General features: G+C 42.3%; 1 protein-coding gene across 4 annotated transcripts; it reads left to right on the top strand.

The window, feature by feature from the left end:
- The first annotated feature begins 441 nt into the window (after nt 1–441).
- On the top strand, nt 442–22610 carry SLC19A2 (solute carrier family 19 member 2). Of its 4 annotated transcripts, none has more exons than XM_081824562.1 (6): nt 442–860; nt 6984–7571; nt 14370–14592; nt 15707–15899; nt 16263–16404; nt 22302–22610. In XM_081824562.1, the coding sequence occupies exons 1-6, from the start codon at nt 657–659 to the stop codon at nt 22410–22412; spliced, it is 1461 nt and encodes a 486-aa protein (XP_081680688.1). In that variant the 5' UTR covers nt 442–656; the 3' UTR covers nt 22413–22610. The 4 variants fall into 4 exon arrangements, with proteins under 4 accessions (XP_081680688.1, XP_006739819.2, XP_081680689.1 ...); XM_006739756.3 differs by lacking the exon at nt 22302–22610 and adding an exon at nt 18403–20605; XM_081824563.1 differs by lacking the exon at nt 22302–22610 and adding an exon at nt 17627–18396.
- Nucleotides 22611–24036: the final 1426 nt, after the last annotated feature.

Raw genomic sequence — 24036 nt, 5'->3', positions numbered from 1 at the left:
TGGCATTCCCCACCCCAAGGTTAAATCTTGCCCGAGCCTTGGCAGCTCAGCCAGTCTCTCGTGAGTAGTCTGAATAAACTCCGGAGGGATGGTGACTAAGAGCGGGAGAGAGTGAGTATGTGGAACAGCGCATTCCTTTCGGCGGGGACTAGGCCCTCGGGGAGGTACACCGAGCCGACCGCAGCGTGCGCGCAAGGCGCTCCGCCTGACTGGCGCGCACCGCCGCAACAAACGCGGCTCCGCAACCGGAGTCCTCCATGTCTTCAGCCCAAGCCCTGCAGGTCGGCGGACGTCAGCGAACTCGCGCTCAGCCCGCGCCCATTCGCATCCTCTGAGTCAGCGACCAATGGGAGAGAAGCCAAATTCTAGGCGTCCGCTGCGATTGGCTGCGCGCGCGGGGGCGGTGGCGGGGGGGCGGTCCTGGGGGGTGGGTCTCGCATTCGGGCGGTAACACGCGAGGCGTCCGCAGCCGGGAAAACTGGAGGGCTGCCCGCGGAGGCGGCAGTTAGCCCTGCGCGACCTGGCTCCCCTGAGAAGGGCGCCGCTCGCGATTCCACGTTTCCGCGCCGCGGCAGCGCTAGAGCCTCACTGAGGCGGGCGGAGGAGGAGAGGGAGAGGAGAGGGGCCGGGCCGGGCCCCCGCCCTCCGCACCCCGAATGGATGTGCCCGGCCCGGGATCCCGGCGGGCGGCGGCGGCGGCTGCCACCGTGCTTCGGCGCACGGCCCGCGTGCCCCGCGAATGCTGGTTCTTACCCACTGCGCTGCTGTGCGCCTACGGCTTCTTCGCCAGCCTCAGGCCGTCCGAGCCCTTCCTGACCCCCTACTTGCTGGGACCCGACAAGAACCTGACGGAGAGGGAGGTAGGCGCGGAGGCGGCCCGGAGGCGGCCCGGCGGCGGCCCGGCGGCGGGCACGGCGGAGAGCGGGCGCTGGGGAGGCGGTTCAGGCGAGGAGCGAGTGAAAAGGGCGCTCGAGCCTCCGGACGCTTTCTGGACAGGGAGCTCTGCCTTTTCGCAGTCGGAAGGCGGCTCGGTGCTGGCGCTGCACTACTCTGTGCAGGTTTTCGAGCGTCTGTTGGCTGTATGGGGCAAGTCTTCTGTGAAGGGCTCGGAACACGTGTCAGGAGCCCCAGCACGCGTGCGCTTCAGGCGAAGTGCCGATGCTGCTGCTCTGCACTGTGCTCGGATTGGCCCAGCAGTTCCGGCTGGGCGGCGGGAGGGGGCGCAGCGGGGTATTTGGAGAAAAAAGTGAAAACGGCAAGTTGTACTTTGGGCGTGGGAAAGGGTTAGTAAATGTTTGTTGACTGAAAGTAGGGAACCAGGTGCTAAGTAACCCCTGCTTTGTGAAAGAATCTTCCCTCTCCCCGCTGCTCCCTCTTTCTTCCCATACCTTACTTTGTTTACCTTCGACAGGTTGGATGTACTCAAATAAGGACAGAACAGAACAACAAACAAAAATCCATCATCTTAATTTGTTTTGATTATTAATTAGGTGAGGCTTTGTTCAAGGACTTGCTGTACCCCCTCATGCCCTACCTCCTGGGATAAAAGCAGATACTGAGATGGTATCACATAATTGGCACTTAATTATAGTTTTTCTTGCATGGTGAATTGTTGGTTCACAGATGTTAGTTTTGCTTCTCAGCTACAGGCGTGAAACCGGAGGTCTGGTATTCCTTTCTAGAACACTACAAAGGGTGAAAGCTGAGTGGGCGCTGAATAGCTGTTTTTTCATATGCCTACCTTTCCTCCCTTCCCTTCCCTCCCATTTAAACTTTACTCTTCTTCCTGTGGTTAGTAATCACCTCTTTGAGTAGCAACTCACTATCCCTGCGTAACAGGTCAGAGCAGGATATAATTACTCACAGTCCAGTTTGTTGGTGCTTTGCTGCTCCGTTTTCAAGGACACAGCAGGGAATTGAAAGTCAGTGTTGAATCCTAAATGGAGGGCTTCATTTGAATTTCTTATATTGTCTTACTCCAGCAAATATCATTGGCTTTTACCCAACTTTAGATCTTCTATTTCTCGGTCTTAAGGACCACCCCGCAAAGCACAGTCACCGTTACTCGTTACCTATTTGAATTTTAACACTGGTTACGTTTTTTAACATTGTGAACAGAATGATTTTGCAAGAAGAAAATTATTGCAGTAAATATGAGAGAGTGATTCTGGAGACAGCCACTGACTCTGAGGTGCAGTCACTGAAGCAGAAATGATACTTCCTGAGCTGCTTACAATGAAAGTTTCATGTGAACTGCCATGTGATCTGCACAGTGTGTGCACCTTGCTTGAGAGAGGGGCACACGGGGAGAAACATGCTCCCAACATTGGTATTTGAAAGTTGATCTGTTTTGTCATATGCCCTGGGCAGAGGAGTTGTTATGTCATGTGTCATCATGTGCCCTGTCTAATCAGAGAGCTTTCTAGGGTGAGTGCAATACGTTCAGTGGCATTGGAGTAGAACAAGGGTGCTAGACCTGGTAAATATAAATATTTGCTGATTATGTAACAAACACATAGCACAATTTCTGTTATTGCAAATTGGAGGCAGGTGAGGGCAGAGTTTGAAAAGAAATCTGGTGGTCTAGAAAGGAGGTCATTTGTCTATGAGGACCTTGGACCTTGGCTGATGCTGGTGGTTCGTGCACAGTATGGCTCTGTTCACCCTCTCCGGAACCCTGGGTTTTTAAAATATCTAATAACTGAAATAAATAGAACAACTTGTTCTCCTTTCTGACCTAATGCTTGCTTTCACCAGTGGACAGTTAATAAAAAATATTAATATGATTTTTAGGCAAAGTGAATGTCAGGTCATGGTCAGTGATGTTTGTGTTGAGATTTGTATTTACTTGTAAAACTTCAGAAGGACCAACTTAGATCGTCTTAAATGGAGCTATTGTTAACCAAGTCCAAAGGCAGAAGAAGGAAAAGAAGGACAGAATGTCCTCTATCTTTGCGTGCTCAAAGGATTTTGAGATTTCAGGAAAAATGTTTACCTGTTTCAGGTACCAGTTTCTAAGGTTTTGTTTTGTTTTGTTTAAGATTTTATTTACTTATTTGAGAGAGGGAGAGCACAAGCGGGTGGGGGGCTGGGAAGGGGCAGAGGTAGAGGGAGAAGCAGACTTCCCGCTGAGCAGCGAGCCCAATGTGGGGCTCGGTCCCAGGACCCTATCATGACCTGAGCCAAAGGCAGACGCTTAGCCAACTGAGCCACCTAGGCGTCCCCGGCACACACACTTTCTAAGTTTTAAAGAAGTTAAAAATGGGCTGTGTTCTAATAGATGAAGCCAAACTTTTAATAAAATAGAGCTCTGTATCTCCAACAGTTTTTTATTCATCTTTTTTAGCATGTGATTTGACAGACATTCACTACCTTTCTTTGATGATAAAAAAAAAAACAACTTTCTACCTATTGTGTCTGATATTCAGAGTCCTACAGAATTTGGTTCTTACCTTCCTTAACAGCCTTATCTCCTGCTACATCTTTCCTCTCCTTGCATCTTCCACATGCCCACATGCCATCCACATCAATCTTCTAGTCATAAATCCAGCATATCCAGTCTCTCCTCTACCAGTCTGTACTCAAAGTGTGATCTCTGCTTGGAATAAGCTTCCTGTACCCATCTGTGCATATGTTTGTTAGCCTCTAACTTTCTTCTCCTTCAAGGTCCACCTCAAAGAAGTAACCCCATATTTCCTGTCTCTCTTATCAATAACGTACGAATATATATTGCTCATTAGGTTCAGAACTCCTGAAGAACTGAGGATTTGTTTTATTTTATTTTATTTTTTGTAATCCACACAGCTTAAAATATTGTGCAAATAAGAGTTTATTAACTAGTCGTTTAATTGAAACTGGATTCTAAAATAAAGTCTAAATCCGAATTAGAGCTTAAAATGAACATGTTTTCTCCTGACTTTCTGTATCTCAGAAAAAAGCACAAACAAGTTCTGATCCAAAGAATGGTGAAAGGCACCTTAAGATAAAATCAATTCCCTTTGCTCACATGGCAGATTTTACCTCAGATAAGCAGGTATTGTCCAGGGTATGGACAATAAGAGTCTGTAATTTGTACATTTTTGCATGTGGGAAGTTTCCCTTCAGGATTAAAAGTATCTATTGAAGAAACATTTTTTTGGTGTAACAGTTTGTCCGTGGTAGCATTGAAAAAGAAAGGATCTTTTGGAGACCCAATGGCTGAGCTCTGGAGAATGTGTGGTCTTAATCTTCGTGAATGCCCTATAAAAGCACCTTAATATAGGTTGAAAAAGCTGCTGCCGGCATTAGAAATAGCCCCGGAACATAGTAGATGACCAGCAACAGTTTTCTGATTGAAGAAATGAGGCATTTTAGTGTGGTGGATTCAGAATATCAAGGTTCTGATCCTTCCTCTGCCAATGCTGGCTGTGATAACTTGGGGTAGCTTACTTAACCTTTCTGTAAGGTCAGGTTTCCTCAGTTTGTAAAACAGAGGTAATAAAAGCATCTACCTCTTAGGGTTATTGTTTGGATTAAATGAAGTAAGATAGGTGAGGCAATTAGCATAGTGTGTGGTGCTTCAGTAGACCTTTGCTATTATAATGCTGATAACACTGTGAGAGGGACATTCATCTTGGGTTGATCTCTCTCATAGGAGAAAAGTCAGGTTTCTCATGTAGAATGAGTTAAAGAGAACCCATCTCTTCCCCCTCCACCCGCCTTTAATTTTATTCCTACTTGGCATTGCAGGTTTGCCCAGGTTCCTTTTCCTCATCTTTGTTACCTTAATTGTGGTTTTGTGTTAGGAGTAGAATAAGACTCATAAGCACGTTAAGTTGATAATTAAAAGGAAGAGATTTCCATAACAAAAACCTAGCAGTTAATCATTTTGGGACAGCCGTTATTGAAGGGTATGGAACATGCGTAGGTACAGACAATATTGCTGGAGTGAAGAAGTCGAAGTCCTGAAGGGTGTGGTGGGAACAGGAGAACGTGGGGTGTGGAAGGAAGTGATGGAGAGTGTTTGTAAAGCAAAGGCATGGCGGCTAATGGTTTGTGTTGTTGTGTTGGGAAAACGTGAAGGTGAATAAACGTGTGGAGTTAGAGGAGGCAGTTTCACACTTAACTAGAGGAGACTGTCTATAAAACCAGAGGCAAAAAAAGAGTGGGGTGTCGTGAATGGAACACCACTGTGAAAAGTCACAGCTTTTATCTCAAAGTTAATCTGTCCCCTTTGGTTTTCTGCTGAGGTGTCGTAGGCTGTGGTGGTGCCAGCCAAGTGCACTTTGTTCCTCAGTCGCTAAAATTTACACACTTTTGAAATAACAGTCATTTCTACAGGTCACGATTATTCTTTTCATACCCATATTCAGGTGCAAGAAATTTCCTGATCGAGTGGAGATTGCTAAATGATTTATGCGAATACAAATTAGGCTAAAATTATGAAGGTGAGACTATTAGACCAGTTACTTTTGATATCTGGCCAATCAAAAAAGGAATCAAGTCTGGAATATATTTCAGATTATGTTTTGCTTTTGTAGTTGTGCTCTGCACTAGCAAAAGATTTTACAATAACTGTTTACTTTATTGTTCCTCTAAACCCTGAACACAGCCCATTTTACATTTGGGTGAACTGAAGCATACATGAGAGTTAAAAAGAAAGTTGCCCTTGGCCTTAGATTGTCAGAGTCTAGGATTAGACGCTCCATGGCCAATTATTTAGCCTATTACCAAGACTGCCTTTCAGAAAGCACTTAAAAATCAGGGCCACTGATCTAGACTTTGAAATGATCATTTAAAAAACCAACTTACATACATCCCCAGGACCTTGCCAGACATGGTAGGTATAAAAGAGGAGAGGGTCTCCTATAGTGATTGATACTGGAACAATGGAGATGGCAGGTCAGTTGAATTACTTCATTCATATTGTCCCAGAGGGTCTGTTTCAGCTTCAGTCCTCAAGTCTTGACCTCTAAATACATACAATGAGGGAGTGATTTGCCTGTATCCTCTCATTTAATCCTTGCAACAAGCAACCCTGTGGTGTAGGGTTTATGCTTCTTTTACTGGTAATGGAGACGAAACCTAAAGGGAACTTGTCGATAATCACACATCAAATGTTGGGGGTGAAATCCCAGTGGGGTCTGTATGGCGGAGAGCTTATTTTAGAGATTATTTCTACTTTCTTCCAATTTTAAAAATCCATTAAAAACAAAAACTTCTATCCTTTTCATATTATAGACAAGCAAAAAGAAGGACATCAAAGTTGCCTATAATCCTATCATCCACAGATAATTATTCTGTCAAGACTAGGACAGAACTGTCCTCTTTATCTGTTCCCCCCAAGCAATAAAACTTAAAATCAGAGAAACCTAATCAGATGGTAGGATCAAGGCTCCCTATTCTGTGGCTAGAAGGGAGAATCGATGATGATTCCCAAACACTTAAACCTGTTTCCAAAACAGTTATTGAGCCAAGTACCCTGCACACAGCTTGCTGGTTGCTAGGCTGTGCAGGTCAGCGTTGGACAGTGAGTCAGCCCTCAGGAGTCTGCCCTCTAAGGCAGTGGTCCTCAGCTCTGGCTCGGACAAAAGTCTCCTGGGAGGTTGTTGGCTAGGCATCCGCATTTTTTAAAGCTCCGTGGGAGATGTGCAACCTCGGTTAGGAAGCAGTGCTGCGTGGGACCTGGGGGGACGGGCACACACAAAGGTCAGGGGAGCTCCGAGGGTTGCTCCACGAACACTGTCAGCTCAGCAAAGTCTGCCGGGACGAGGACGGCTTCCAGCTAGGCCTTGATGAAGGGGGAGGATTTTCAGAAAAAGATGATGGGGTGAAAATGGGAAAGTATATGCCAAACAATTATCAGAATTGTTGTTGAGATCTCTTTGGTTGATAAGGATGATTTATTAGAGGTATTGGTAGGTTGTTTTATAAGAATAAATTGTTATGAATATTCCAGGTCTGTTGATACCACTAATGGGTTTTAAATTTTCTTTTTCTTTTAGGTCTTAAATGAAATTTATCCAGTATGGACTTACTCTTACCTGGTGCTGCTGTTCCCTGTGTTCCTTGCCACGGACTACCTCCGTTATAAGCCTGTCATTCTGCTGCAGGGACTCAGCCTTATTGTTACATGGTTCATGCTGCTCTACGCCCAAGGACTGCTGGCCATCCAGTTCTTAGAATTCTTCTATGGCATCGCCACAGCCACTGAAATTGCCTATTACTCCTATATCTACAGCGTGGTAGACCTCAACATGTACCAGAAAGTCACAAGTTACTGTCGGAGTGCCACCTTGGTGGGCTTTACTGTGGGCTCTGTCCTGGGGCAAATCCTCGTCTCCGTGGCAGGCTGGTCCCTGTTCAGTCTGAATGTCATCTCTCTTACCTGTGTTTCTGTGGCTTTTGCTGTGGCCTGGTTTCTGCCTATGCCACAGAAGAGCCTTTTCTTTCACCATGTTCCTTCCACTTGCCAGAGAATGAATGGCATCAAGGCACAAAATGGCGGCATTGTAACCAACACCTCAGCTTCTAACCACCTTCCTGGGTGGGAGGACATTGAGTCAAAAATCCCTCTAAATAAGGAGGAGCCGGTAAGTTTAGCCTTAAATGTCTTGTGGTTGCTAGAGCAGTGGTGACCAGACAGGACACACCCCCTCTTTCTAGATCTTGTACTCATCTGTTCAATTTTATCCAGAGTTGGTCCATTGGTTCATTCATTGATTAAAGGTAAGGCTGATTTATATAAGGGATGACAAATATATTTGGAGTGAATGATCTCCAGAGTCAGACTACACAACATTGTATTTCTTGTGACAGAGATGCCCAGTACTTGGTATATAAAGAAAGCACTCAGAAAATATTGCTAAATGAATAGATGAAATGATTCCAATAAATGATGAATATCTACTTCTAGTTTTCTGAATTGAAACCCGAAGTATTTAAGGTTAGAAACTTAACTTCCTCTTCTGTGCTGGAAGTGATATCTATATTTTCAATTGACACTTCCCCACAGTGGGATAGTAATGAATAATACAGAGGAAGATAATCACAAGAGGAAAATTTAAGATGATGATGGAATACATATTAAAAGTGTGACTATGAAATTGTCTCTTAGGTATGGCATTAGAATAATCCATCCAGGGTGCCTGGGTGGCTCAGTTGGTTGGGTGACTGCCTTCGGCTCAGGTCATGATCCTGGAGTCCCTGGATCGAGTCCCGCATCGGGCTCCCTGCTCGGCAGGGAGTCTGCTTCTCCCTCTCCCACTCCCCGTTTGTGTTCCCTCTCTCGCTGTGTCTTTCTCTGTCAAATAAATAAATAAAATCTTTAAAAAAAAAAAAGAATAATCCATCCATACGTTCTGGCTAGCCAGGAAGATTAATTGCTTCCCCCAATCATTCACCTTTCTCTATAAAAGCTTTTTATCTTTCCAACAGGTTATAAGCTGCGAGGGGCAAGGTTCATTCCAACCATACTGAATTAGTCTTCGCTTTCATGGGGCATGTTTGGAAATAACCTGTTAACATTCTCACTCTGCTGGTGGGCTCTGTCAGTCATAAAACTGAGCTCTATAAGCCTTGTAGTCTGAATGAGAGTAGAGGACCCACATGAGTGGTTTTCGGCTCCCCACCTGGAGTTAACTCAAATTGTTTCCATGTGGCATCTAATTACTCTCTGACGCCTACCCCTGCTCTTCACTTGTGGTTACTAGTTGAAACTTAGATTATCATCCCAAAGAGCTTGAGCCTAGGTGACTCTGGTCATGAAACTCACTTTGATTACTAGGGCACCTGTAGCAGCATCAATCAAATTCCCAGGATTAAGTAGGAATGCAATGCTGATTCCTTCATAGTTTGTTAAGTGATGTTGGCAAGTCAACAAAGGGTTGATGGAGGAGGGAAAGAGTTATAATCATTTGATCTTATATAGTAGAGAAAAAGAATAAGGACCCTTTTAAAATTCTGTTTCAAATGTGTTAAAATGACTACTAAAATTAATATGTATATACATATGCATAATACCTATCTATATATATATATTTTAAATATTAACATTGGCCATACTTCTAAAGATTTGTATAGACCAGTAAATTTTAAACCATTTTGAACATGAGTAAGAAACGTGGTAAGAAACACATCTTACATAGGAACAAGTTCCACTTGTAGGTGTGTATATATTTTCTATATAACTGAAGCAGAGGTTTTACAGCACAATACTTTATCAGTAGTTTGATGAATTCATTTGTTTGGTAAAAACTTTGCAGTTTTATTTTAGTTTTAATTTTTTAACTTTAACATATCGTATATTATTTGTTTTATTCATTTCATTTTTTACAATGCAGATCACTGCCCACTACATTGATTTTATTACCTGTTAATGAGTTGTAACTGACCATTTTAAAAACTCTGTCTTAGACCAGCTTGACATTTGCTGTTTATACATATGCAAAATGTCAGTACTTGACATGCTGAAGAATTATGAAATTTTAGAGTTTGAAGTGATTCTAACCACAGGCCGTAGGACTGTCAGAATATCTTAAAGTTACAAGGGACTTCAGATGCCATCAACCTCATTTTAGAGATAAGGATTGGGAACAGGGATTAGTGGCTTGTGCCGAATTGCGCTGATAGACTCTGTAACATCATTAAAGAGCATATATGAGGTCCACTTTGATCTGTACTTTGGCTGCATAAAGCCTTTCACTGGGGCGACAACATGGTCAGAACCATCATGTTGGCTACAGTGTGGTAAAAGTTAGAAGCAAGTCAGTTCCATCATATCCTTGGCAGCTGTATAGGGCTAAAATAGTGCTGTTTCTCTTGACAAGCTTGAAGGAAGTCAGAATATGGATATTGGGGATCGCCACGCCATATTAAGTTGACAAAGCCCATAACCGAACTGTAAATCATAATTGTGGTAAATATAGTAAAGAAGAGTAGGTAGGTGGGTGGGTAGTTTGATCTTGACTTTATGGAAAGGGAAAATGAAGTAGGAGTCAAAGTGACAGCCCCGTCCACAAGTTACCTTACAGTATTTGTGAGTTCTTTTCAGAATGAGCCTATTGCTGTGGGGCAGAGTATGTCGACATCCCAGCAAGGCCAGGTGTTCTCTTTCCTAAATAGGAAACGGGATTCCTTCTGTGCTTGGCCTATAATTGGACCTGGTTTATTTTCAATTGCTCATCCATTAGAAATGATAGAAATTAAGCCACTTCTTTAGCACAGGGCCTGACACACAATTAATACTTAATAAACAATACCTTTTAGCTATACTTTTATTTGTAGACTGATACCCTTTACGATGAGTAAGCATTCTTTGTGTATGTGTGTGTTTGAGTGTAGCAACATTAATGTTCCCACTGTGTACTTACTATAATTTCTAGCAGCACACCATAGTGGATTTTGAAGATCAAACCAGCATTCAAGTACTTACCAACAGGGTGATCTTGGGCAAGTTACTTAATTCTTTGAGACTTTAGTTTCTTTCTCATTCTTCTGTCTACCTCACAGGGTTATTTCGAGTGTTAAATTGAGAGGCAATGTAAGGGTCTCAAGTGAGTATTTGTAGTAGATAATCAATATATATTCATTTCTGTTATCTTTATCATTAGACATGAGTAATCAAGAACAGCTTTGTGCCTTCACTGCAGATAGTTATTGTGAGGCTGCAAATAATCTTTCACTTTGAATTGGTTCCCCTTGGTCTTCTGAACTTTATGAAAGGTGTCACTAGAATCCGGTACTAATTCTACCACTAATTCTTTAACTGAGGCTACTCTTAAACGTAGAATGTTAAACCGGATGATCACTAAACTTTCCTTAGCTCTAGAATACTGAGTTTTACAAGCTGATTGATCTGAAGGTACATTTTTCTTCAGATTGCCAGGCATGACACGAACACCTTGTCCTTTCCTGTCCAGTCACCCGTATAGTTAGGAACACATAATATCATAGAAGTGGTTTAATTGCAGTCACCTGCCCTTGACTTAAATCTTCAGTTTAGGCATTAAACCCTACTTATCTTATCCCTCACCCCCACATAGTTTCCTATGGTATGTAGAAGAAAATCCAAAACTCGCATTGTGGCCTTGAGACCCCCTACAATCTGGCCTTATTTCGCGGCTCTGCTCCACATGGACCTGGCTGAAACACATCAAACTTATTCCCACTTCGGAACTTCAGCCCGAAGATTCTCAGTCAGGACTGCCCTTCATTCAGACTTTCATGGCTGGTTCCATATTTCACTCAGGTATCAACTCAGACATGAGCTTTTCAGAAAGCCTTTCGACACTCTCATTGTCCTTCCTTTTCTCTACCACGGTCCCTTGCCAGCCCATTACCTGCTTTCTTTTCTTCATAGTATCATTCCTACTGTAAACTCTCTCATGTGTGTGTGTTTATCGTCTATCTCCCTTACCAAAATGTCAGTTTAATGAGGGCAGGGACTTTTCTGCTGTATTCCCAGAATCTATCGCCAACCACGCAGTATGGGGACTCGTAAATATTCGTTGATTGTATCAGTGGGTCATGATAGAGTACAAAGGAAATCAGCATTTAGTGAGCACTTGCTACATACTGAGTAACACCCATTTAGTTCTTCCAAAAGCCTGTTGAAATAAACATTAATTTCCATTTTATAGTAAAAAGCCTAAGATTTAGAAATTTTTTCCATCTGCGTGTAGGCAGGTATACTCCTGCTGTTCTTTATCATCATTATCGCCTCAGCTCCCATTTATTTTGACCTGGGTACTTGGATACTGTGCTAAGAATCTTAGATTCATTAGCTCGTTTAATCCTTATAAAAACTCTGTGATGTAGGTATCATTGTCCCCCTCGTACAGTTGAGGGAATGGAAGCTTACATCAGATAACTCACCCAAGGGCACATAGAAAGTAGCACGGTCAAAATTCAAACCCAGATCCAGTTGACTTCAGAAACCACTGTATTAGAGACTCCTGTTCCTTGGTGAAGAGAAGTAATTTTTCCAAGGTTTTTTGTTGTTGTTTTTGTTGTTTTGTTTTGTTTATAGAGTCAGAACCCATTCTTGAAGTGAAATCTGAAGCTAGATGCCCATTGTGATAAATGAGTAGGAGTTGAGTTTAGGGATGGTGTGAGTAGGCATCCATGGAGCATTGCTTGGTTCTCATTCCACTGAGATTATCCTCGCATTTTAGGGAGAAAATGGCCTTTATTTACTTAATTTCAAGAGTCACTATAGATAAAATATATAGGTAATAAATATATCATCTTAATAGGAAAAAATCTGATTTTATAAAAAGATTTATACTTCATTTTTTAATTAAACAGTAAAAGAAAACTACATAAAAAGTCAGAATCATCTGATCTGCTAGCACCACAATAGTAGATTGTATTAATAAACTATTAATAGTTTAGTGACCTTCCTAAACATCTCTTTTCATATATACATAAGTATGTATTCATAAGTATATATTTTATAGTACATGAAATTATAGTCTACATGGAGTTTCATAACTGCATGGGGTTTTTTGCTCCATGGTATGTGATACTTATCTTCCTATGTCTTTTCATGTTAAAATAGCTTTCAGAATCTAAAGAAATGAAATGGTGACAGTAACTGGTGGGAGGACTGTGTTGGGACAGTGGGCCCCCTTTCCCTCCAGGCTGGCCCCAAGCACAAAGCCAGAATTGTATAGAGACTCACATGAAGGACATAGTCTGCCTTTTCCTTGTCACAAACCATTCCCTCTGGATATCTCCAGTCACACCCCGGCCAATGAATGTGTCTGAGTTGGGATGAGGGGAGAGAGTGTGTAGCCATACATGGTTGTGCCCTTCCCTGTTATAGCTTAGTGCCCTTGAACTTCAGATAAGTGTACTCTCCCCAAAACAGTAGCCAAAGACAGGTCAACTCTTTTTTTTTTTTTTTTGCAAGATTTTTATTTATTTATTTGACAGAGACAACAAGAGAGGGAACACAAGCAGGGGGAGTGGGACAGGGAGAAGCAGGCTTCCCGCGGAGCAGGGAGCCTGATGCGGGGCTCAATCCCAGGACCCCGGGATCATGACCTGAGCCGAAGGTAGATGCTTGACTGAGCCACCCAGGCGCCCCAGACAGGTCAACTCTTAACCGGTGGTTAATGCCCTACTTTCTGGTTTAGGAATGAGGGCTCGGTGAGATACCAGGCCAAGGCAAGAATGACTGATCTGGGAGCAGAGTAAGTGTACAACAGGCCGGAGCAGGAGAGAGAGTGTCCCAGAAGCATTTTATGTTTGGCGAGAACTTCACTGTTGCTAAATTGCAAACCTGTCTCAATAGTACCAATTCTTCCCTGATCCATATTTTGTTTTTGTCTTTTTTTCTTGAAACCAAATGTACATTACTTGTTACCATCACTTAAGTCTCACTCTGTATGTTTTTACTGTGTTTCGGATAATGGAATATCAACAGCTGAGGAGATAATGATAGTCTCCTTTTCGTCATGAAAATGTTTGTTGTTTGTAGCAAGAGTTAGTATTGGGATTGTGTCCTTCAGAAGCACTTAATAAAAGAAGCAAACTTACGCTCGGAAATTTTTCTATCCTAGCTGTTGTTTTGGCTACAAACTAGTCCCCCTCTGTGCACAGCAGGGCTGAGAAATGCATGGTATTGTAACTTGGCCTTGCAAACACCCAACTATACCAACTATACCTACCTGTGTTCACATCTGGAGGTTCTCATGCCCTGCAAGACCTGGTGTTTGAGATAGACTTTGGGAGTCAGATAAGATTTGAATAGAAGAATAGTGAAGAACATTCTAGGCAAAGGAAATAGAACAAAAGCATAGCAGAAGGTACTGTTAGAGGCCATTTTAGGGTTATTAATTGGCCTAATCTCAATGTTGCTGTGCCTCAGGGAATAGGGAGGCCTGAAAAGAGGGAAATAGAGAGTGGCCAGTTGGTAGGGCAGACAGAACACACACATTTACTGATTAAGTTGGCCGTCTTATGTGGGTACTGTTCATGGCACCCCAAAACAATTACAGTAGTAACATCAGAGACCACTGATCACAGATCACTATAAAAAATACAATAATGAAAAAGTTTGAAATATTGTGAGAATTATCAAAATGTGACAGAAAGACACGATGTGACAAACACCGTGGGAAACCTGGCTCTTGATAGACTTGCTCGACACAGAGTTGCCATAAACCTTCCATTAGTTAAAAACACATATTTGCAAAGTGCAGTAAAGGGAAGCACAATAAAATGGAGTATGCCTCCATGCCATTTGTATGCATAAAAATAAATAAGCAGTTGGTTTTCACAAGGACAAAGAAAAATGTGTGTCAAATAGAACATGAAGTCTCTAACAGTTGTTTTCTGTGGTTGCCTTCCTAGTATTTGAGCTTTCTTCCCCTTTTCCTCTGTAGGAACCCAAGCCAGACCGTCTCCTTGTGCTGAAGGTCCTGTGGAATGACTTCTTGATGTGCTACTCCTCTCGCCCTCTGCTCTGCTGGTCTGTGTGGTGGGCCCTCTCCACCTGTGGCTATTTCCAGGTGGTGAACTACACACAGGGCCTGTGGGAGAAGGTGATGCCCTCTCGCAATGATGCTGTCTACAATGGTGGTGTGGAGGCCGTGTCCACCCTCCTGGGTAAGCAGGGTGGGGCGGTGGTTCTCCCTCTGGTGGTTTGGTCAACATTAATCAGATTTCCCCTCCCCTCCTAAATTTGAAGTGACCCCAAGGAATGGTTTCTTTATTTTGAGTTCTGATTTTGTAATTTAGGAAGAAATTTAGCAGCGCTCAAGTCGTGGATGAGCATGATTAACAAACTTGAATTCTTTATGTCCTTTAGGGAAGCCTTAATGTAAGTGATTTTCAAAATTGTCTTCTTATTCAGGTTTCCATTATCTCTGTATTTGTAAGGTGCTTTTGCCACTTGATGTGAAACTTTGAATGGCAATATACAGTAGTTTATAGCAATGGCTACTATATGTTGAGTGTTAATATGCAGTAAGTGCTATTCTAAGGACTTACGTGTATTAACTCAGTCCCCACAAAATGCCTGAGACACGTACAGTTGCTATCCGTATTTTACAGTTAAGGAAACACGGACGGATAGGTTGATAACCTGCCCAAGATCAGATAGATGGTAAGTAGTAAAGTCAGGATTTGAACTCAGAGCCTGTGTCCTTGACCATTGTATTCTATCGCCCCTTTCTAATTTGTTGACCTACTTCTTAAGATTTTTAGAAGAGATCCCATGATCTCTATAAACACTTACAACTGTGTCTGGCACTTAGAAAGCACTCTGCACATTTTAGCTATCATTATCAGCCTCGTCATGTTACCAAAGAGCAGAGATGCCCTTTTGCCATGTTCTAAACAGCTCCTCAGTTAGGAGAGGGGGTGATCCCTCCAGCCACATTGTTGAGCTGGAAGCAGTGGCTGTTTTTGACTCCTGCCTTGCGCCAGCCTCAGTGGCTTTTCCTCAGCAGCATCCCTGGGTCTGTGTCCTCCTTTTCCATCTCATTATCAGTTGCTCTCATTCAGTCTCTCCTTGTCGCTCAGTGTGGCTCCATGTTATTTATTCCATCAAGTCCAAAATTCTCTACCTGACTTTCAAGACACTCCCTAATCTTGAGCTACCCTATTTATAAGTTGCAAGGTTTTAAAAATTTAATAATCTAAGTTGAATTTTTAATTCATTAAAAGAGCACTTGTTTAGCAAAGTAACTGGATCGGTTTTCTCTGTCTTGTTTTGTAGGTGCTGTTGCCGTGTTTGCAGTGGGTTACATAAAAATATCCTGGTCAACGTGGGGGGAGATGACGCTGTCTCTGTTTTCCCTGCTGATTGCTGCCTCCGTGTATATCATGGATACTGTGTGCAACATCTGGGTGTGCTACACATCCTATGTGGTCTTCAGAATCATCTACATGTTACTCATCACTATAGCAACGTATGTATTTTGAGTCAAAGAAGCATTCGGAAAAGTTGTGACAGGATAAACTTTTTTGGTTTCTTTACAAACCAATTGAAATTTCTAGTTAAAAGAGGCAAACAGGAGGAAGCATTGTATTATATGTTTTTCTCCTGAGGAAGCACTTAGGTAAGGCTCATTTATTTCCTTGTTCGTATATTCCTACTCTGTTCGGAAGTTTGCATGAGCTTTACACCGCTTAGCAACAACATGCTTTTCACCTGGTTGGCAAGGGAAGTGACAATAGAAAGAAGGGGCTACTCTTCACAACTGAAGTAGAAATCTTAACCACCTCGGAAGTGATTCTTATCTATTCATTCTTCTTTTGTGGATTGTTTTAAGTTTTCAGATTGCTGCTAACCTCAGCATGGAGCGCTATGCCCTGGTGTTTGGTGTGAACACCTTCAGTGCTCTGGCCCTGCAGACACTGCTCACCCTCATTGTGGTGGATTCCAGTGGCCTTGGCTTAGACATCACCACTCAGGTAAGATTTTTGTTTCAACACTCAAGATGTTATCACTCGATCAGGGTGACCGAGTGGATCTTCATGAAAGCAAATTCAAACAGTGTAGACAGATATAAAATAAAAAGTAGAAGTGTTCCCTCCTTCCTTTAGTCAACCCCCATCCTTAGTTCTTTTCTCCCTGGAGGATGTTGGGACCATCATCTTTTTGATGGGGACCTAGAACATTTCTGAGCTGAACATTACTAAACAGCCCAGTAGAGCCAAGAAGTAATGTTGGTTCCTTCCAGGCCGAGCTTTTCTGCTTCCTCATCCAGTATTTCCTTCCATTTTTAATTCTGTGCGTGGAACACTGTATCCCGTGTTTGAGATGCTCTGCTCCATCTCACAGTACTGTATGACTCCTCCCTTCTTTATCGAAAATACCACCCACCCAAATACCAGGGTAGTGACTTGCTGCTGCTGAATAGCATGGAGATTCTTAACAAGTGACCCCTCGAGGAGACAGCTGCACACTGTGACATTGTGGATACTTGTGTTCATTCAGGAAGCGTACAGTCGTATATGCTTCGTGCGTTGTGAGTTCATAGGTGGGGCTTGCTCTGTACTCTGGCAAAATGGGCAATTGAATCAAAAAGTGCCTACCTCACCCCCATCCCAGCCTAGATGACTCCCTCCATACTTAGATATTAGTTTTCTTACTATACAAAGGCCCAACATGGTAGCAGTAATTAACTTTGTTTTTACTAAAGAGATCTAACAGAAATGATAATCATAGTAGCTGATGGGCACCGAGTGCTTTCTGTGTGCCAGGTACTCTGTATAGCGTTTTGCAAGGTCGTTGTCAGGCTTGGACATCGAGAGAATGAGTCCGAGAGATGTTACGTAATGTAAAGTGTTGTTTAAGGTTGCACGGTCAGTAATGATGTGGCAAAGCTGGGATTTAAACCAGCTTCTAATTCTAAAGCCTAATCATCCCTCACTGGATCATACTGCCTCAAAAAGGTGGGCGGGGGGAGCAGAGGAGTGGGAGCTTATTACTTTCTGTATGTTCCCCAATTACTACCAGCAGTGAACACCTTGAGAAGACCTCTCAAGGGTTAGGTGCTTAGATTTGGAATGGAGGATAGGAGAGAAACTAAGTGCTTATCATCCTGCTATAGAAATAGTGGGTTTAAAAATTAATAATTCTCGAATTGTGTAGGCTCTGCTGAAACTCTTAACTGCCATAATTAATCAACAGGTTTCCTATAGGAAAATGTATCCAAATTTTAAAGAACCTGGCTCGAAGACTTACAGTGGCACCCATATGGCACTCATGAGCCAGCTGATAGTTATTTCATAAGTTCTTTTAAGAAGATGATGATCATGATGAAGATGCTGATAAACTATATAGTCACATTCAAATATTAGCCTAGAGAAGATGCGTATGAAAAGTAAAAGGAAATCCCGTAATGGAATATAGTTGACTTTCTACTGCCCTCGTCTGGGGAAGAACAGAAGTTCTTTATCTTCAGAATTTGGCCTGCTAGTCACACTTAACCTACCAACTTGGGGGCAAGAGACCATGATTCATTTGTAACAATAACAGTAACAAAAATAAGAAAAAAAACCCAAAAAACCAGTAGTATTAGCAGCCTTAGCATTGTGTGCTAATAAACACTTATATACATGATCTCATCACTTCCAAGCAACCCTGTAAAGTAGGGAGTGTTGTGAGTTCCATTTTGTAAATGAAGTCGAGGCTCAGAGATGAAGTATCTCAGTGAGGGTCACACAGCTAGTAAGGGATGGAGTCAGGAGCCACACTGAGGCGGTCAGGCTTTCATCCCACCAGGCTGTGCTACCTCGTTTTATTGTCAGCACCTGGCAGGTTGTATAAGCATACAGTGTTTTGTGAAGGCTTCCTGAGAAACTGAATATACCTTTAATTATAGGATATGTTCACATATATAAAATAAAACATCTCATCTTCTAATTGATAATTCTCTACATTACTTCTTTCCCCATCCCCTTTAGTTCCTGATCTACGCTGGGTATTTTGCACTCATCGCTGTGGTTTTCCTGGCTAATGGTACAGTTAGTGTTATGAAGAAATGTAGAAAGCAAGAAGATGCAGAATTGAGTTCTCAAGTATCTACGTCATAATACACGGCTGATAAGCTGCTGCTTGTAGCAAAAACTGCACAGCAACTGTGCCTGGATGTATTTAATGTTTTAATATGTAGACGTATATTTATGAATGTGCTTTTTAAGGTTTCAAAGCAGCCAACTGACTATACTCTGTGTTCCTAGAGTAACGATACTGTTTAGAGGAGCCAGAGGTGAAGTTTATCTCGTGGATTATTTGTGAAAGCTGTTTTAAGGATTACTTTGTTCTGCTTGAACTTGATTTTGAAAACCAAGTAATAAGAGCACTCAAGCACCACATGGCGTTTATACTTTTTTTTTTTTCAAGATTTTATTTATTTATCAGAGAGAGAGAGACAGAGGCAGGCAGAGGGAGAAGCAGGCTTCTTGCTCAGCAAGGAGCCCGATGTGGGACTTGATCCCAGGACCCTGGGATCATGACCTGAGCCGAAGGCAGACGCTTAACCGACTGAGCCACCCAGGCGTCCCACATGGCGTTTATACTTGATAGCAAGTGAGTATGGTGTTTCATAGGTCAAGTTACTTCCCTGTATCTGATCAGCCAGGGGCTTGGCCTGGTGGGACCAGGGCTTCCCAGGGGTCATGGGATATTACAGGTCAGAAGAGAAATAGGTTCTAACAGCACCTGCCTCTGTTCAACTTAATTCTTATTTCTGTGTTCCTCATGTGCATTTGTGTTTCTACAGAAGAAAGTTGTTCTTATCACTGGCAATATTTGCTCTGGTTTGGTGTTCTGTTGTATTAGGAATGTGTGTCATTTCTAATTTTCAGTTATTTTTAAAAATTCATTGTATGAATGTTCTGTTTCCACCTTGACAATTTTGTATTTATGTAGATTATCTTTAGAAATACACTTTTGCTTTATTGATATGCTTCCCAGAGAAGCTCATTTAGTTAGAAAATAAGGCAAGTTTTGAGGCTTGCTAATAATCTAAATGAAGAGACCTAATCAGAACACTTAAGGTATGTTTTGCCTGTCTTTTAGTCTTCAGTATGAAGGACTTTTAATTCTATGATGAAAAGTTAATACATGAGCTAAAGATGCAGCTAGCCCATATTGTATTCGTGTTTCCTTTTATTTCCAAAATAAAATGGAAGTCTTTTTTTTAATATCTTCATCCCTATTTATAGCTTATATATTATTTGTCCTTCTTATCCAAGATGTCATTAGGAGTTAGATTTGTTGGATTATTAGAAGGCCTTTTCACAAACTGAGCCTCTTTTTAATTATTTCAGTGGGACAGGAACTAGGATAGACTTGATTGCTGCGTTTTGTACGTTAAATCTGCCTTTGTAAGGGTGGATCATCTTGGAATATCTGCTTAAAATAATAATTGCTAGTGATTTCATTTCTAAGGTACTGGAAAAATGTTATTATGTAAGCATCGAATTCTGTAATTAGTCAACCAAGTGGCTGCGTATGTGAGACATGAAAACCATTTTAAAGCCGACTTTGTTACCTTATCTTGAAAAAAAAAAATCTAGGTTAACTTATTTAGAATAACACAGGTAAGTAGTGTGAATAATAGTATCAAGATTCCAAAGTTGACATATTCATTTAGTATAAGTGGGAACACTAGAAGTAAATGAAAGAGGGTAAGTATAGGCCATTTTCCACTCACTTTCCTTTCAGATCAAGGCAAGAGCAGAACACTAAGGGAAGGAGAAGTGATGTCATAAAAATACGGCCTCTAATTTTATATTGTATCTTTTGTTTTGCTACGTAGGGGATTGTTTATTCAGAAACAGGTAGAAAAGTGGTGTTCGAGGGATTTTATTTTAATGTTTTTTAATAAAATGGACTGTGGTACAATCAAAATCTTCCTGTTACCAAAGCAATATTTCCCTGGAATTTAATTCAAAGTTCGTGATACACAACTGGAGCCTTTAAATTTAAGACAATAATAAGTTCATATCCTGGTGTGTGGCCATATTTACAGAATGCTGAGCCCAGTTTGTAAGTTGTACTGTATGCAGTTTTGCAAAGAAGTGAAAGTAATTTGTTGTACTTTTTATTCAATTCTGTATAGATTATAAAATTATTTTTATTAAATAAATATTTTACATTATATTTTTCCTTTTAATCACAATTATTTTAAATTTTTTTGCTTCAGTAGGAACTTTGGGTTACATATTTAAACCTTTTAATAATTTCTCGTAGGACAAATTTCATATTAAGTCTTCCTTCACCTGACCTTCCTGTTTAACCTTGTCATCCTGTGAATTCTTCTCATTGCTTTGTGATCCTTACCTTTCACTTTTCCCCTTTATTTCTGTCGTTTTCCCTGTTATTTTTAGCACCACACGGCACTGTTTATTTTTCTTGGTCTTCATCTTGGTACCTCTCATCTCTCTTTTTAAAGCATTCTTCCTTTTAGAAACCAAAAAAGACCCACATTCCCTTTAATGTTAACTGAATTTTACAAATAAAGGAAACTCAATCAAATCAAGGGCTCAGGGTACCATCTTGATTTGAAACTTCATAGCATCTTTGTTCTAGCCCCAAATATTCTGATATCCAAGGAGGCATCTTCTTGCCATCAGCTGAGAATCACTTGTTCATTATGTCCCAGAAACCAAATCACTCGTTTCTCACAGTATGCAAATGAGTACCTTCCCTTTAATATCCCATTCTAAAACCTGTTTCATTATCACCAAAGACTCATTTTTCACGCCAAAAATTTTTTTAAAGTTTTCTGTCCCTATAGTTATATCCCCTGTATCTTAATGCCTTTCAGATTGTAAGCCTTCTGAGCAGGGACCATGTCTTATTTTTGTCTTTTGTTGTAAAACACATCCTAGTGCCGTATGAATATTAAATTCCATAAAGGATATGTAACAGATTCAGTACCTTCTAGTATAAATAGCTAAATGTCATTACTTTTTTAAAAAATTATTTATTTATTTGACAGAGAGAGAGAGTGCCAACACAAGCAAGGTGAGCTGTAGGCAGAGGGAGAGGGAGAAGCAGGCTCCCTGCCTACCAGGGACCCAGTGAGGGCCCAAACCCAGGGTCCCTGGGATCATGACCTGAACTGAAGGCAGACCCCCAACTGACTGAGCTATGCAGGCACCCTGTCATTACTTTTTTTTTTTTTAAGATTTTATTTATTTATTTGACAGAGCAAGAGAGCACAAGCAAGGAGAGCAGCAGAGGGAGAGGGAGAAGCAGGCTCCCTGCTGAGCAGAGAGCCCGATGCGGGGCTCGATCCCAAGACCCTAGGATCATGACCTGAGCCGAAGGCAGATGCTTAACCATCTGAGCCACCCAGGTGCCCCCTGTCATTACTTTTTTAAAGATTTATTTATTTATTTTAGAGAGATTGAGTGGGGGGTGGGGCAGAGAGAGAGGGAGACAAGCAGACTCCCCGCTGAGCAGGGAGCATGATTCAGGGCTTGATCCCGGGACCCTGAGATCACGACCTGAGCCAAAACCAAGAGTCCGGCCCTCAGCCAACTGCACCACCCAGGCACCGCTGCCGTTACTTTTTTTTAAAAGTACATCCACATGAAATGTTAAGATTAAAATGCCTATCGATGACCTCCATGCCATGGGACAGTTTATTCAAGGCTTTGTGCTCTAAATGATAGAGATTGGATACCTATTTGTTCTACTTATTATGACGTCCTCCTTGTAATTAATACCTTACCCTTGAGTAGTAACATGTTCTAGTTTGGAAAAGGCATTTGTGAACATCATCTCCTTTGATTCTGGAAAAGGATCTTGTAGTAGTACTAATTACTTTTTCAATAACTAACGCTGATAGGATGGAAGAGAGTTCAAAATGCGAGGTTTGCCATTCGAAGCTCTGCTACGTGGGGAAGTCACTCTTGCGCTTCAGCTTCCTCATCGCTTAGTGGTGGTAACACCGACCTGACAGGATTGTTGTGAAGAAATGAAAGAACGTAAGGGCGCCTGGGTGGCCCAGTCGGTTAAGCGTCTGCCTTCAGCTCAGGTCGTGACCTCAGGGGCCTGGGATCGAGTCCTGCGTTGGATTCTCTGCTCCGTGGGGAGCCTGCTTCTCCCTCTGCCTGCCGCTCCCCCCCCTTGTGCTTTCTTTCTCTCTCTCATAAATAAATAAAATCTTAAAAAAAAAAAAGTCATAATTCCTGCTCTCAAGGAATTTAAAAATGGGTGATAAGTAGAAAGGATAACATAGATGCCCAACTGTATTACAAGATAGTGTCAGGTACCATTAACCATTTTCCAGTAGAATTAAAAAGTCTTGTCTCGAGGAGAACAAGGACACTGGGAAAATCCTAAGTGGCTCCCTGAAGGAGATGGCATTTGAGTTGGCTATGCAGGATCGTAGGATTTTAACAGAAATTTAGAAAGGGAAACTAGTGGAGAAAGAGGCATAAATAACATTATGAAGACCCAAATGTGTACCATCAGAGGAGAAGGGTAGTGACAAAGTTTGGAGTCATTTTTTCCTAATGTTTATTAATTGGAAGTGGGGGTAACAAGCTTATATTCAAGATATGTAATCTGGCAGCAGAGTATAGGATGAATTTTATGGGAACTTAACCACCTAAAATTTTAAGTCCAATGGCCATTTCAATTGGCTAGGTGTAGGTGAGGAAGGCCTTTTTGACTTGTGGCCCTAGAAGAAAATTAACATTTTAAAATGTGTGTCCATATTTCAAAGGTGGTTTAAAAAGTGTAAATAACCACCCAAAGTCACGCATCTGTAAAGTGGAGAAGTCGCTTTGGGATTCTCAATCCCACCCTACATGGCAAATTGATGGTCACTTCGCCCATGTACCCCCATCAAGTCTGCAGGAGTGAGACCTCAGTGACAAGAGGAGCAGGAATCGGGGCTCAGGAGAGGAAGAATGCCCGGCAGGGCACCAGCAGCTGCCGGATGGATACAGTGAGGGGCCGTCCTAGACCGGCTGAGTGTAGGAGAGTGAGGAGCCCTGGGGACAAATTGTGGGTGCAGGGCGAGGCAAAGCTGCCGAAAACCAGAAGCCCGATCTCCTGGCCTCCCTTAGGGCGCGGAGTCTCTGGATCAGAAGCTGACCCGGGGACCTTTAATAGGAAGAGCGTGCAGCTACTAGGCTCCGGCCCCGCCCCCAACCCGGCACCGCGCCTGCGCAGTGCAGCAGGCCCGTGCACGCGGCCGGCGGTTGTGCCTGCCCCACCCCCACCCCCGCCGTCCCGTCGCTCCAGCGCCTGGGGAGGGGAGTGGGGCTTTGGGAGACTGGGCAGTGTGCAGCAGGTGACCGTTTTTTTGAAACTGCTGTTCCAAAACCACACGCAACCCCAGTGTGAGGGAAACCCTCGGTGAAGGTTATATGCTGTGAAGGGCGTCCACTGCTGTCTAGGACGTTTAAAAACGTCTTAAAGCGCCTTTTTTAAAAAATAAGGGGGCAATAGCTTTTTCCAAAGGAAAGTCTTACACTCCAGAAGAATCGCAGTTAAGAAAATGCAAACTCCTGCCCCAAATGCTGAAATGTTAACCCAAACTAATGCTTAAAATTTTAAAACCCCTGAACATA

Source organism: Leptonychotes weddellii, chromosome 6 (genome assembly GCF_054177405.1).
Source record: "Leptonychotes weddellii isolate Sample4059 chromosome 6, ASM5417740v2, whole genome shotgun sequence".
NCBI classification, from domain to species: Eukaryota; Metazoa; Chordata; class Mammalia; order Carnivora; family Phocidae; genus Leptonychotes; species Leptonychotes weddellii.
This window is presented reverse-complemented; position numbering and strand designations above follow the sequence as displayed.

Excerpts from the sequence above, each read along its gene's own strand:
- SLC19A2 (XM_006739756.3), top strand. The coding sequence starts at position 657 with ATGGATGTGCCCGGCCCGGGATCCCGGCGGGCGGCGGCGGCGGCTGCC. Across the intron at positions 861-6,983 it reads AGAACCTGACGGAGAGGGAG|GTCTTAAATGAAATTTATCC; the intron begins GTAGGCGCGGAG and ends TTTTTCTTTTAG. Across the intron at positions 14,593-15,706 it reads GGCCGTGTCCACCCTCCTGG|GTGCTGTTGCCGTGTTTGCA; the intron begins GTAAGCAGGGTG and ends CTTGTTTTGTAG.